At 41.4% G+C, this 14,487-nt stretch overlaps 1 protein-coding gene and 1 long non-coding RNA gene across 5 annotated transcripts; one reads left to right on the top strand and one right to left on the bottom strand.

Annotated features, from left to right (window-relative positions):
* Positions 1 to 498: 498 nt before the first annotated feature.
* LOC135164265 (uncharacterized) lies at positions 499 to 11,718 on the top strand. Of its 4 annotated transcripts, none has more exons than XM_064124446.1 (3): positions 499 to 547; positions 615 to 833; positions 8,176 to 11,718. In XM_064124446.1, exon 3 carries the CDS (start codon positions 8,249 to 8,251, stop codon positions 11,702 to 11,704), a length of 3,456 nt encoding a protein of 1,151 aa, XP_063980516.1. In that variant the 5' UTR covers positions 499 to 547; positions 615 to 833; positions 8,176 to 8,248; the 3' UTR covers positions 11,705 to 11,718. The 4 variants fall into 4 exon arrangements, with proteins under 4 accessions (XP_063980516.1, XP_063980519.1, XP_063980517.1 ...); XM_064124447.1 differs by lacking the exons at positions 499 to 547; positions 615 to 833 and adding exons at positions 4,423 to 5,624; positions 6,240 to 6,347; XM_064124449.1 differs by lacking the exon at positions 615 to 833 and having other exon boundaries at positions 520 to 547.
* On the bottom strand, positions 8,785 to 11,911 carry LOC135164266 (uncharacterized). The gene is made up of 3 exons (XR_010299264.1): positions 11,810 to 11,911; positions 11,487 to 11,714; positions 8,785 to 8,955 (listed from the first exon to the last, which is right to left on the bottom strand). It is a non-coding gene; the product is annotated as an uncharacterized LOC135164266 (long non-coding RNA).
* Between the last annotated feature and the right edge of the window lie 2,576 nt (positions 11,912 to 14,487).

Genomic DNA, 14,487 nt, shown 5'->3' on the forward strand with positions numbered 1-14,487 from the left:
TTATTTTTAATTACTTCATCTTCATGATAAAAATCATCCCTAGATGTCTATCTAAAAAAAACTCTGAAACTACCCGTTAACCAAAGGGGAACTTTGACAAAAAATTGCTCTCCATTTACTGTCCTCTCAAAAGTTCGTTCACCGGTGAAACAACTGAAATATATAATAATATTTCTAAATCGAAAATCCATGTTCGATGGTCAACATGAAGGACTCAATGTCATCGTAAATGTTGAGGTTGATGGGGGTGTGGAGGGGGCGTAGAGGGGAGAGTTTGAGAAACGAGCGAATAAGATGGTAAGACGTGCATGCGCGCGCGAAAAGACCTTATTCACCCCCTCAACGCGAGTCAGACCTGACTTTGGTGGCCCTCCTCAGATGTGAAGAGGGGAGGTTGGCGCGTTCAACGGGGGTGACTTAGATAGAGGGGGTGGTCGAATCAGCGCGGGAAGCAGAGGGGGAATTAGTGGACAGCCTAGCGGACAATGTGGGGATACTTTCTCATATCTAGCATGGCCGCTATCGCAGTATGATGGCTAAACCAGTTGTAAGTAGTTTCCTGTTTTTTTTTTCATTTCCATTCCCAAGTCTTCTAAAATGATTCGATCTGTCAGAAATAGGAAAACGTGGTGAATGGCATTGTGTGCTCTCCAATTATTCTCATGTGACACGAATGATGTGCTTGTGGCTCCTCAACTATCCACTGTCCCATCGAAAATGTGATTGTGTAAAATACAAGAAGATCATTATCAGGAGTTTTGCCGTCATTTTTTAGTGCGAGTAGAGTTTCGATAGTGCTACCGCGTGTAGACGAGTCGTCGTCCCTACAACAGGTATACATATATATTTTTTTTTGTTCTCGAATCGATTTAATAACGCCGGAAAGAAATATCTAAAATGGTTTAGTATCGGTGGGGCGTGAAAACCTGAATGTTTAGACTTTCCATTGGTTTCTCATCAAAAATAAATCCCATCACTCCTACTCATGCAGCTAACGAAGTGCATGCAAACACTCCAATTGCACCCGTGAACTCAGCAATAATCCTTCGACAAGGGACATGTGCAAGTGATAAAGTGACAGTGTCTAAATCGAGAACAATTCATTTGAGTTCGTCTTATCGTGATAACGTCCTTATGCTTTCCCCGGCACTTTGAATATCATCTTAATTTAGATACAACACCAGACGTATCGAGATCACCGACGATTGTCGCCCGTAAATGATTCAATGCTGTGATACCGTTTAATCGTTGCGATGAGTCGGGGGAAATTAAATATCCAGACGGGTAAAACGATCCTTCACGGATAAGCGGTGAGAAGCGACTAAAGAGCTACCGTGCGCGCCGACTGAGCTCTTTTGCATGCCAATATACAACACGTGGCTTCATCTGCGATCGAGTGTACGAGCTGCGCAGATGCTCTGTCCTTTATCATTCTTATTGCCATTCTTGGACCACTTTTCAGGGGTTATTTACACCCTATTTGACCTTATGTAAATTCAACCTATGGATCATCCCTCAGTTTATAGTAGATCCAGACGGATAGCGAGTTACGACGAAAAAATCTCGTATTTCTCGAAGGGGTAGGTAAAAATTACTGGATGGGATGGCGGGAGGGGGGGGGGTAATTATTACTGCAACTATGTTGAAGTGATTATCATGTTTTTTTTTTTGCGGACTAGTACGAATTAATTGGAGTAAATACGATTCAGAGATTGGGTTTGATTTTAAGTCTAAGTAATTACGAGTATTTACGGCAGGTGCGTATTAAAAGGGCGTGGCTAGACTTGATCAATTGAATTTTCTAATCACTCTATCGACGTTTCCAATAATACCCACAAGGCTGGACAACTTGTTGACATTAGCGGTGTAATCTAGATAAAAAAAATCGAATGATCGAGAGAACGATTGAATCGATATCAGGAATACATTGGACCGGTGACAATATTCCAATTGTAATGCGCATTTGGACGAGATACGCAAACAGATCCCGGGGAGGTACAACGATTCGGATGAAAATAGTTGGAGGGCTCGAGAGACGGGAATTACAGAGGCAAATTGAGTCAAATTATAAGGGAGGGCTACATTACACTCGACTAAAGGAGACGGATTTGCAGGACTGGAGCGATATTTGTCTTGTTTAAGGGAAGACTTATGCGCGTGTGCCGGCCGCAGAACTTAGCGTCCTCGATCAATAGGCCTGTACTGAAATCTCGCACACATACCGAGAGGGATATGAGTTTGCGAAGTGAAAAGAAGTTGTTGTCTTCAACAATGCCTTCTCCAAATTCGTTACACCTTTGAGGTTTGAGATAACTCTGCCCTTAGGATAAGTTCAGGGATCGTTGAAAATCGAAGGGAATTTTGGAACAACTCGAGGGGATGCAGAATCCCTTTTTTTTTAGTTTAAAATGCGATTTTGGTTAGTAGATGTGGAAATATTTATAGACATTTAATACTTTGTGAGAAAAGATTGACACGTTTTGTCAATGAATGGCATGATTTAGTTGTGGGAAGGAAATTCTCGAGAATTGTTGCAATCGCATAAGTTTTCACATTTTTCTCACGCAATTAGAGCATAAACGCATTAATTGCGGTGAATAAAAATGTCAGGATAGAAGGAAGAAAGGATGGGACGAAGTCCAGCCAAATGCAACAATCAATCCCCAAAATTCCACCATCGATTCGACTCTCGCGATGTTCACATGGCGATGGGAAAGGATATGTTCATTAGCGCAACGCGAGCTTATCGTTATTGCGTGTTATGTATGAGTTTGCGTGACGATAGCACGCTGTATACATCCATGGTCACACTACTCGAGGATTCAGAGACCGATAGGATCTCAGTTCAAGTGTTAACACTATCCAAATCATGACAGTCGATCTTGGGCATAATCACCGCTGACAAATCTTTTACAAATTTATTCATTAACCTTCTGACACGTACAAAAACGTTTTACGTGTCTGAATCGGAGCAATTAAGCAATTTCCGGGGGAATAATGAAGTGTCGTGTTGAGGTTTTTTTGCCCATATATTGGACGTCAATCACTGATAAGATAAGCGATATTTCCAGAAATTTTATTCTCCCGTCAGATTTTTCGTTGTTTGCTTACAATTTTTAGGGGTAAAATAAACTTTAGTTTATATGATTAATGAGGATGGCGAGCTGTCAATAAATGGGATCCCTTCTAGGATCCTTCCTCCCCTTTCCGCCCCTCTCGTAACCATTCCGCGCATTTCTTTCACTCTCCTCGTTGGTGATCGTAGCCAACCACAATAAGGATAGCACATATATCGTCAAGAAAATGTACACAAGGGCGAGACGAATCCAATGAGTTTTCACATGGATGGATTTCGTACACATACACACTTTATAGAAGTTCATCAAGCTCAAAGTTTTATAGGAGCAATATGAGGATCAATAATAAAAAGTATAGCAGGAGAGCTTTCTGACGACTATGAAAAAATGTGGCTGAAGATTTATGAAAATTTCACGTGGAATTAGTTCGGGAAAAACATTGATCCTATTTTTTTTAACTGATGAAACTGAAATGGAGTCACAATTTATAATCATGTTTACCGGGAATTCCGAGAATAATTTTTTAACAATACCTTATCGCAGAAATGCAATGAAATGTCATTCAGGTCGTGAAATGCCAATCAATTGTCTGAACTGTTTTATCAAGAATTCAATCGATAAAGTCAAGAAAGGCAGCGGATAAAAATTGTGAAAAAAACAGACACTAACATGAGAAAAATAATAAAAATGATATCGCAATTACCCACACAGGTACACGCGTGATATCTCCGCAATTCCAAAAATTGAGTACGTGAATTCATCGTTTCCGTGAAAAGTTTGAAAATTCGTGCTCTCCTCAATGTATTCACGGAGGGAAATACTACCACCATTTCTTTATTTTATATATTCGTGGAGAGAGTGCGAGGTGATAGCCTCATTCGGATAAATTATAGGGCTCCCCACTGGCTGTTAAAAGTTTTATGCATTTCCACAATTCCTTTCTTTTTTCGTGATTATGAATTTTTGATGGGATTGTGTCGAGCGAAAGCTTTCACCTACGATATCCCTGTAAAAGACATGTCTCAATCATTTAACGTTAGTATTTACCGATACTATAGAAACTTTAAGAGAAATTACCGTGTAGAAATCAGACGATGATATGAAGAGAGCATAAGTCAGGGGTGAAAAGAGGAAAAGTTTTTCTCTGCAATTATTCTCTCAATTGAAACAATTAATTGAGTAATATTTTTTGCCACACGAGATGTTCATGTATTATTCCTTCCAATAATTTTCAAAGTATGGGAAAACAATTAATAATAAATTAATGATAAAATACCATTAGCCCCACAATTTTAATGGCAGATTCATTTTAAATAGATTTTTCACTTTAGCGACATATTTTTAATTGAATTCAATTAATGAGAAAGGGTTCGCTACGACGTAACTCTACGTCTCGTAAAAATTATAGCTCAATATCGTGTCACCCTACCCCTTAAGTCTTCTCCACCCTCGTCCACTTTCACCAGCCGCCTTTTCTTTTCATTTCAAAAACGGCCACAACATGTTTTTCCCGAATCATACCCTTTCGGTAACGTCGTGATGTCACCCCACTACATTTTTCTCATAGTGTTCTCCTGATGGTGACACACCCCACCACGGGCACAACCCTCCATCCACAATTCCAACCAATCAAACAGCCAGACCGACGTACATAACCCAGCGTCAAAACCTTTATACAAACGTACATCTATTTCGAATAAAAGATCGAACCTTTTTCCAGAATTCTGAAATCGAACATACGGGCATATTTACGAGTATATTTTTTGTCTCCATAGTTTTTTTTATTGAAGATCTGTCAAACGACACACGACTACCAGTGTACACAACACGAGCTGTGTCATATGTGGTTTTTTTTTTTTCAAGTTAGAGAAAAGAGAAAGTGAGGGACATGTGTGTTTGCCACGGCACCTTCCTCAACCCCTCTTTGGATTACCCAATACTCACATAATTTTGCATTCATGGCTGTGCAAAATACCTACTCATACTTACCATTCCTGATTACTATAATTTTATGAATGATATAATGTGAAATGGACATGAATGGTGGGGTTTACTGTGCGTTCGAAGAAACCGCACAGTGAAAAGGATGAATATCTTCAATTGACAATTGAATCACTGATGATTTCACAATTAAAAATCTTCCCATTCGATCTAGAGTCTGAAAAAAATTATAAATAATTTTCTGAGCGTCTGTAATTACCGAGACCTTTATGGACGATTTCTTCGATTAATCACCTCTCATGCACAATCGGGCGGATCGACCAAATGCACTAACGAGAATAAATGAATAGTCATATGCGGTCGTAAAACGAATACGAGATGGGGACTTACACATGCATAAATTCTGAGCGGTGAAAATTCGGGAAAAATATGACAAAACGAATAATCCATGGCTCAAGGGGGTGGGGGAAATCGGCGCTGGTTCGGCGGTAGGGACGGTAAAGCGATGTGACAGATCAGCACAGGGGGGCACATGGAATTGGTTGTGGATACAGTGTGGTGGTGAATATCCAGAGAAGGACCCAAAAACCGCGTGCAACTGGGGAGGTAAAAATTCTAAAGGAGAAGAAGACAAACGGGCGAAGAAATCGGTGTACGTGTGCCACTTGTCAACTCACCCCATTTTCTTCACGACATATTGTCCTCAACACCCCATGATTACCCCTCGCCCTGTGAAATTTCCCCTGGACATTTTGACATTTCCCATTTTCATGGAAAAATAAAGAATACTCGACTTTTATTTTCTGGTAATCTTTAGCCGGTGAGGGCTATTCCTTCGGGAATTTAAGGCATTGTCCGCCAATCGGCGTTGCCGGGCACCCCAGAAATTCCACTCCCCTCACTTCTTTCCTCAGTTTCGCCGGCATCCCCTCTCTGTCAGACCTTTTTTTTTCTTTCGATCCACCAACTGACCGATCTCCCTCCCCCTTCCCCACCTACGAAATCGTGCCACGTGCCGATAACGCCCTTCTCCGGCGAGAGAGAAAAGAACCCGGCAGGAGTTTTTCGACGACGTCTTCCGCGTCAGCACCGTTACAACGGGGCGGAGGGGGCGGAGGGGACACCAAAAACTCGCGCAATGTGTGAAATCCAATTTTCCCTGTGTTTGTGATACTTTTTTTTTGGTTTTACGGAGACTCATTATGAACTTTTGGTGTTTAGGGGATGATTTTTGGTGATGTGAATACTGTGACTGGAAAATTTATTGCTGTGATGTCGTGAATTAATGCCAATGGTTAAATTGATATTTATTAACCTCAAGAGAAACAGGTGAGAATTGAGAAACGCGTGGAGGGAGTAGTAAAGAGAAAATGAAGTGCTCACAAAAATTAATTTAATCAGTTTTGGGAATATTCGAAAAAATTGCGAGAAAGAATATTTTGCAGTATTTCGCTTCGTAATGTTTCTATCGACCAAGCTCCCATGTAAACAGAGGCGGGAGGGTGCGGACGAAACGCAAAAATTACGGTTTGGCACACGATCGCCATGGAAAAGGAACCAATGAGTTGCGACCGTTCACAAATTTGTGAAGAAAACGTTCCTTTGAAAGAAATTTGAAATTTTTTAAATAGTTGTGTAGACATTATCAATAGGATAGTAACCAATTTTCATCATCTGAGTTGATTTTGGCACAATAATTGAATTGTAATTAAGAAATTGCATTGGTTTTTCTATCAAAATGTAAATTAACAGTCATGAAATTTTTCAACATTACCGGCGCGACTGTCAACCAACGAAAACTGCCCTCTCCACCCTCTTGACAGAAGAGTAATGCTTACAAAATTGTCATTAGACTTCGCGACTATATTTTATTATCATTATATGTACATATTTTTTTAAGTTTGATACATGAACAGGTGGAAATAATTTTGAATTAGGTATGAATATGACAACTCGTGACAGGCCCATTCAATATTGTCAAGTGCTTTGGTAAATGTTCCCATGGTTTTCCAGTGTGTTTTATTTGAAACAAGAAACGTGGGTAAAACGTATCATCTAATTGCGGTGACATAGCAGGGTGCTTAATGTCGTTGGGGCTATCGAGTGCTTACCCGCACATATCTCCTTTCTCACACGCCAGGAAGTGACAGTGCTATATTTTTTATTTAATTTTCTTCCGTTATGCTGTCGAATTATTACGATCTCGTTCCATGCAGTTAAAATATTCAAACGAATAATTCGAAAAAATATGATAAAAGCTCTTTAACAATTCCGGAAAATTCACCCCATCGATCACCCGATTTATAATTCATCAAACTTCCGGATCATAATCATACCGTAATGCAATCAACACCAGAACACGGGCCCCAATATTTCTAATCAATCAGTTTGAATTCAAATAAAACTCTTCTGTTGTCTTGGGCATAAATTTTCAATTGCGAAGAATTCCAGTCATCCCCATTACATTTATCATTCATTACAACTTCCAATTGCACGAACATCACAATGAGATAAAAAGTAAAAATATCCTGAAACATATCTGCGAGTGATTGATTACAATCACACAGTTCTGACATAAATATAAAGTCCCCGTTTTCCGGCGAAACATTTCCAATATATTCTGAAATAAAATCATCTGCGTTTTCAGAGTTTATCCCCAAAAACGAGGGCGTACACATGACTCATGTGCACCCCCGTTCACCCGCCTCTCTAGTCCCCGACCGCATGCCTATCCATTGGACAGAGGGTGTCTCACATTCTAGTTTTTCTCTATCCTGACAACTTTCGTTTTTCTTTTTCTTTATTTCTCTCTCCCCCCCAGTGCACGGTTTTTCCCTCTTCGTTCAAATGATGTCGGTGGCGAATACTCGTTAACCACCCCTGACAGGCGTCGATTTTTCGTTGGGCCTAAAATCATTATAACATCCCAAATTAATGCCACCATGTGCATTAGTCCTCCTTCTATTTGCTCACCCCTCACTCGTTTTTCTAATATTTCCAATAATCTATTAAATCCAGTGGGATTGATGCATCAGAAGATTCATTAATATATAATCTAATGGCCACCCCAGTACCTTCCCTCAGTCCAGTGGTTTTGAAAATTTAATATCTTCTGTAATAACTCACACCAAATAACAAAGTCAATTTTCATTTGTAGCACGTCGAGAATCAAAGTGGTGCTGGGCCACGCGTATGACGTGGAGAAAATATCACGGGTATAGGGCTTCAAAATGTCGTCAACAGCTCTCCCGGAGGCGGTATTAGCATCGAGTGAGCTGGACAGTGAGAGTTCAAGTGTTGGAGATGAGCGCGACACCCAGAAGCGTACGCGAGAGGACACCGACTCGTGTAGTCCAAAAAAACGTAGAAAACAGACGACACCTGTGCGAGTGCCAACATCCCTGTCAACTCCTACTGAAAGACCCGAATCGGAGGAAGACTTTGAGAGCGAGGGAGATATCAATGGTATAAACAGACTAGACGAGACAGCCGAGTACAAAGTTAATACACCGGATGAGCCGACCGGGCCCACAGCCGAGGAAAATCCAAGCGGCGAATTCGAGACTGAGGACATCAACAGTCCAGCCTCATCATCAGGGCCTAGCACTCCCTTTCCCAGTAATGTCCGAATAAAACTCGAGAACCCGACTCCGGAGGAGCCGGAGAATCCCATGAATCTATCTAGTCTTAGTATAAAGAATTTTGCAAACTCATGGCTGTCCGGTCATTCGCAGCTTCAACAGCAGGAGGCCACAGATTGGACTGGACAGAATGCCGTGACATCAGTTGCCAATCAGTTATCCGGTCTACCTTTTCCCGGAGCCCTCGCTCAGTACCTCCCGGTCCCGGGATTCTCACTGGATCCTGGTCAACTTCCACGACTTCCAGTTGGCCCAGCGCCCATAAGAATCTTCAATCCCGACGCCTACTGTGATCTCTGTAACAAAGAGTTCTGTAATAAATACTTCCTGAAGACGCACAAAGCCAATAAGCATGGAATCTACGTTGACACACCGCAGCAAAACTCGAGTGACAATAATGGAATGCATTATTCTAATTTACCGTTTCCCATGGGAATCGGTAAAATTGAACAAACCTTACCACCACCACCCCCACCACCTCCGTTAAAAATGGAAATGCCAGTCACGCAAATGATGTCCTGCGAAGTCTGTCAAAAGCGATTTAAAAATGATGAGTCCCTCCGTAAACACAAACAGAGGTGTCACATGGAGGGCTCGCAGAGTGATTTACAGGCAGATTCACAGGGAGTCAGAGATTATAACTCATCTCTTGGAGGTGATGACAAAGATACCTCGGGAAATAGTCCTAGTGCTATGGAGTCACTTTTCAAACAGGAGTATGGGGTAGAACAGGAGGATACGAAGTTTATGCCAGCACCGAGACATCTGTCCCCTCAATCGAGTCAGCAAGCGCGTGAATCGGGCTTCAGTATTGATAGACTTCGACGTCTGGGAGTACTAAATATCGAAGCATTCTGTGAAATATGTTGTAAAGAGTATTGCAATAAATATTTCCTAAGAACGCACAAGATGAAGAGACACGGAATTATCATTCAGGATAATGAAAAATCACCGAGTAATCCCGGTGCTGCAGCTACCTGGCATCAGATCCAAACGAGTCCCCTCAATCTCATTGTCACCGACAGCAATCCAGGGGGATCAGAATCCAATGATAAGTCCGAAGAGTACGAGTGCAAATCATGTGGAATTAAATTCCAAACTCATGGTCTTTACCGCTTACATCGAGCAAAAATGCATGAAACTAGTGATGATGAGAAGTCAACGAAGCAAGACGCAGATGAAGAACGCACTGATTCGATCTCCGAGGACCTCCAGAAGTTGCAGACAATGATTCTCCAGCTGAATGGCTTGAATTCTAGTAAAACAGCGACATGTGAAATTTGTGGAAGAGAGTGCGAGAACAAATTAGCTCTGAAAACTCACATGACCTTGGAGCATGCGGGACATCTGCAAGATGAACAGCCCTTGTCACCGGGTCAATTGATCGAAGGTTCGTCGAATAACGCAGGTGGGAGCACATGTTGTTCTGTCTGCGAGAAAGAATTTGCGAGTCACGAAGCATTGAAGCAGCACATAGCAGAGGACCACCACAATCGACAATCATCACCGATGCTGAAGAGTACACTTGGGTCCAATAACTCACAAAATCATCCTGTACTTCCAGGGACCCCGTCGTCCCTGCACCCACCAACGTCATCAGGTGCGCCAGTCCCACCGATTCCTCCACCGCCAGACAAGAAGCTCTCGTCATTAACCCCAACATCTAGCTACTGCGAAATTTGTAATAAAGAACTTTGCAACAAGTACTTCATGAAGACCCACATGCAGAGAATGCACGGCATCGAAATTGAAAATGGTTCCCAGATCGGAGGAGTTATTTGCAACATATGTAATAAAGAATTGTGCAGTAAATACTTCCTCCGAGTTCACAAACACAATACACATGGGATAATCGATGAGGGAACACCAGTGAACAGTAGTAAACAAGAGAGCTTCGAAGCACTGCCAAACATCGATGACATAGCGCTGAAGCCCGATCAATTGGGCGATCTCAGTCACCGATACTTTACGCATTTCAATGAAGTCTGTCCGATATGCAATCGACGATTCCGGAGTATCAAATGGCTCAAAGCCCATTTTTTGAGTGACCACGGCAAGGCAGGAGTTGACAAATGGCGTGAACTGGAACAGCAGTATCAGAATACATCTAGAACGAGACCAGGACCGACCGGTTCCTCCACCAAATTAACTCAACAAAATCCGAACATCAAAATTCCCAATGGCTTAGACATTACCCAGACCGCGAAAGCGGGTGACTATGGAGGACTGGGAAATCAAGTGCTCTCGACCCTATTCGGTGGCCATGAGGATCAACAGACCAAGAACTACAGATGCTCATACTGCAGCTTCACAACACCTGTTCTACCTTTCTTATTTCTTCACGAGAGATCACACATGACGAATCAGGAGGGAATAACCACTGAGAACAATCTCCAATGTCCAATTTGTTCTCAGACATTTCCGCAACCGGAAGCCCTGCACCATCATCTAGTCTCTCGTCACCAATTCTCGAATTTACTGTCGCAGTATCAGCAGCTGGTGGGTAATGATTCAAGAACTGATGGCCCAGAGCGCCAAGAGGATCAGAAGGACGCGGAGTTGAAGGAGGAACGATCCGTTGACAGTCAAGGAAGCTCACCCATCCTTCCAACAGAATCATCGAAAAACCCCAAAGAAGAGTCTGGTGTTGTCAACGTAACTGCTCAGGGTGCCTACAAATGCGCTGAATGTGGTTTTGCAACGGCAAATCTTCACAGAATAAAGGCACACGTGAAGAAGAATCACAAGGCCAGAGGCGATCCGACGGAGAGTGTCATTGCTGAACTGAGTAAGACACTTCGCGAGGTGGCTAATAAGCACAAAGTACCTGCTAGTTATGCAATGCCACAGGATATGAACTCAAATCCCGATGCGACGATAATGCAGCCATTCATCCTGGAGGAGCGAAATTTCACATTTGGCGATGAATCATCCAGCAATGACAGGAGATTTGCACCAGCACTGGTTTATCTGCCGGTACGTACACGTATCAACGGTGTCATGACTGCTTCCTTTACCCTTAGTCCTGCCTCGATCATCTCGTAGTTATTCTTCGCTGATTCAATGTGAGTATCACACCAGATGATCATCAATTAGTAAAATGAATATTTTTTTAACAGTAACGAGGGGAAAAAATGACGAAACAATTACCGGTTTATTTAAAGCGGTCAGTTGTTAGCTTTTATTGTTCTCGGGGTGCCTCAATGAACCCACTTTGAAGATAATTCAAGGGATCCTGAATGATTCTGCATTTGAAAGCTTCGTTGTTATGACTAGATTCTAATTGCGATGTTATATTGTACATATAAATTAATAGCTATCCAGTTATATAACCGAGAAAAGCAAGGATGATCAATAAAGTTCCTATGTCAAATGCGAGTCATATTGAAGATCTCTCGAGTATATAACGTGGATTGATAACAAGTTTGATAACATCGACGCGGAAGAGAATTGAGAATTGAAATTGCTCTCGTTGTGACGCACAATAGATACAGGAAGATGCTTATTTTTACCGTGTGTAAGCAATGATATATCGTAAGAAAGATACCTAAAGAACTCAGAAATAAGTATATGAAGAAATTGTGAACTTAACTCAGGGTGGACACAGTATAACCCGCAACAAAAGTACAATCGTATACACAGCCAATGCATTATAATAGAATTTAAAATACGTTAAAGATAAAATTGACATGATGAGAAATATGTCGACCAAAGATTTAAAAAAAAACCAAGTACCAAATTAAATTAATCTCAATTATTGAATATCTCTTAAAGGCAGTATTTACGATCATGGGGATTTTGTAATTAATGAGAAAAGTCTAGTCAGAAAAATATTCAGTCTATAGTTTTACGAGGATAAAGATCATCACGCCCAGCGCTCTTGTATTTATTGAGAGGCAAATTTACCAAATTCATTGTAGGTTTTCAAGTGACATTCATATACTGATAATGCACCGTGCCTTGCATCTCTGACTTTAAAAATGTAAAAACCAATAATATTTCACCCGAGCTTAACAGAATATGAGGGGATATTGTATGGGCCGAGGGCAACGAAGTGAGCAACTTCCTCCCAGTGGTGAATATAATTTTCTAAATTCATAGACATTATCAAAAATGTTCACTGCACTTTCGTGCCATTTTTTTTAACTAACAGATGAGTCCGTTTGCATGATTGCTTGGGCAAACCTTTCGTGGCAAGTTTATTGGAAAGTGGGCAGCTGTGCTCGCAATGACCACTCGCGTTCTTTCGCCGGTTATTTAGTTTGAAACGCAGCCGGCCTAGACTAACCCAACAAAACAGGGGTCCCGCACGCTCTCACGAGACATCCAAAAACCAAACGCACCGCCATGCACCGGTCAGTCTCAATGGATTAAACTAGACGAGGAGAAAATCCAATGACAGGGCGCACGCCAAGCCCGCATTTTTCACATTTAAAATTTTTTTTCGATATTAATGAAGCCTTCAGAATCTCCTAGATACGGCGACGTTGATCAATTTAAAACTGAAACTATTAACATGAAAATAGAATAAAATAAAATTTCATACGACACTAATATTTTTCATGTCATTTTTTTTCTCTCGGTTGTTAACCCATCGGTTACGCCCGGATGAATCGAGTCACGCGAGTCTTCATGTATTTTTTTTTTTTACTTTGTTTTAGTTAAAATGCCCCTCTGGCCACCACGCAATGTATTTTTTGCTATTTTCGTATTTGATATATTTTATGTGTCACTGAAAGATTAATACAAAACGCATAAAAATATTAAATTTCATACTTCATCGGGAGAAAAACCCTTGGCACGAGTCCTAGGGTGAATTGTTGCGAGCTCTATTGTCTAGATAGCCATAAAAATTTCCTTTCTCGTATCAACGGTGTACACCCCATCCGTAGACCCCCTCTCCCCCCCTCCCAACACCCTCTCTAGCCCCTCTTCAGAACAAAGTAATGGGAGACTGTGTACGCGCATGAATCATCATTTAGCTCGGGCACACGGTTTATTTCCAAAAAATTGGAAAGAATTAGTATATGCTCGTGCATACATTAACATACTGTAGGGGAGGAAGTTGTAGGGCCATTACTACTGGCAGAATACAGTGAATAGAAGTGTGCCCATAGAGTGGGAAGTTAGAAATGAGAGGGAAGAATTTTTCAACGTGATCATATATGCAGGGAATTAAAGGGAGATGGAGAAAATAGATTTTTCAGGAAGCACGTGGACCAAGGGGGTGGGGGGGCGGAGTATCGGAGAGAATCTGCATCTGGTATGATTCCTCCCTATTTTTTTTTGTCCATGGAACTAAAGTGTGAGGTCAGCCGTCGTGACCTTGAGTATACTCGCGAGGGGAATTTTTAGGGAAAAACGTGATCGTAACCCCTGGTCCATTGTCCGGAGATCTATGACTGCATATGAATCCAAAAAAAGACACAATGACATGCAAAATGGGCGCCCTGATGCAAATGGCCATAACTGTTTTTAATTGCGTCGCTCAGGCGCAACGATAAATCCATTTTCTTTTGTACAGAATTAATGGTTTTTTCTGGGCTTTTTGGCACTGCACGCCGTTGAAAGCGATTATTTTAATTGTTGAACGGATATGGGACAGTATTTGTGATAGCGCATGTGAACGTTGTTGATGGATCATCAGCCTTTTTATTATTGTCACTTCGACGATCGAGGTACACTGGTAGAATTTTTTGAAATTTCCGGGAAAACAGATTAGAACCTGGTTTCACGCAATATTTCAATATCAATTATTGAGTGTCACGTTCAATTAAATTTTAAATAGATTAGGAAGCAAGAGTTCCACCGTCGTCATTTTTTTTAAT

Source organism: Diachasmimorpha longicaudata, chromosome 7, assembly GCF_034640455.1.
Source record: "Diachasmimorpha longicaudata isolate KC_UGA_2023 chromosome 7, iyDiaLong2, whole genome shotgun sequence".
NCBI lineage: Eukaryota > Metazoa > Arthropoda > Insecta > Hymenoptera > Braconidae > Diachasmimorpha > Diachasmimorpha longicaudata.

Coding starts and splice junctions, on each gene's coding strand:
- LOC135164265 (XM_064124446.1), top strand. CDS start 8,249: ATGTCGTCAACAGCTCTCCCGGAGGCGGTATTAGCATCGAGTGAGCTG.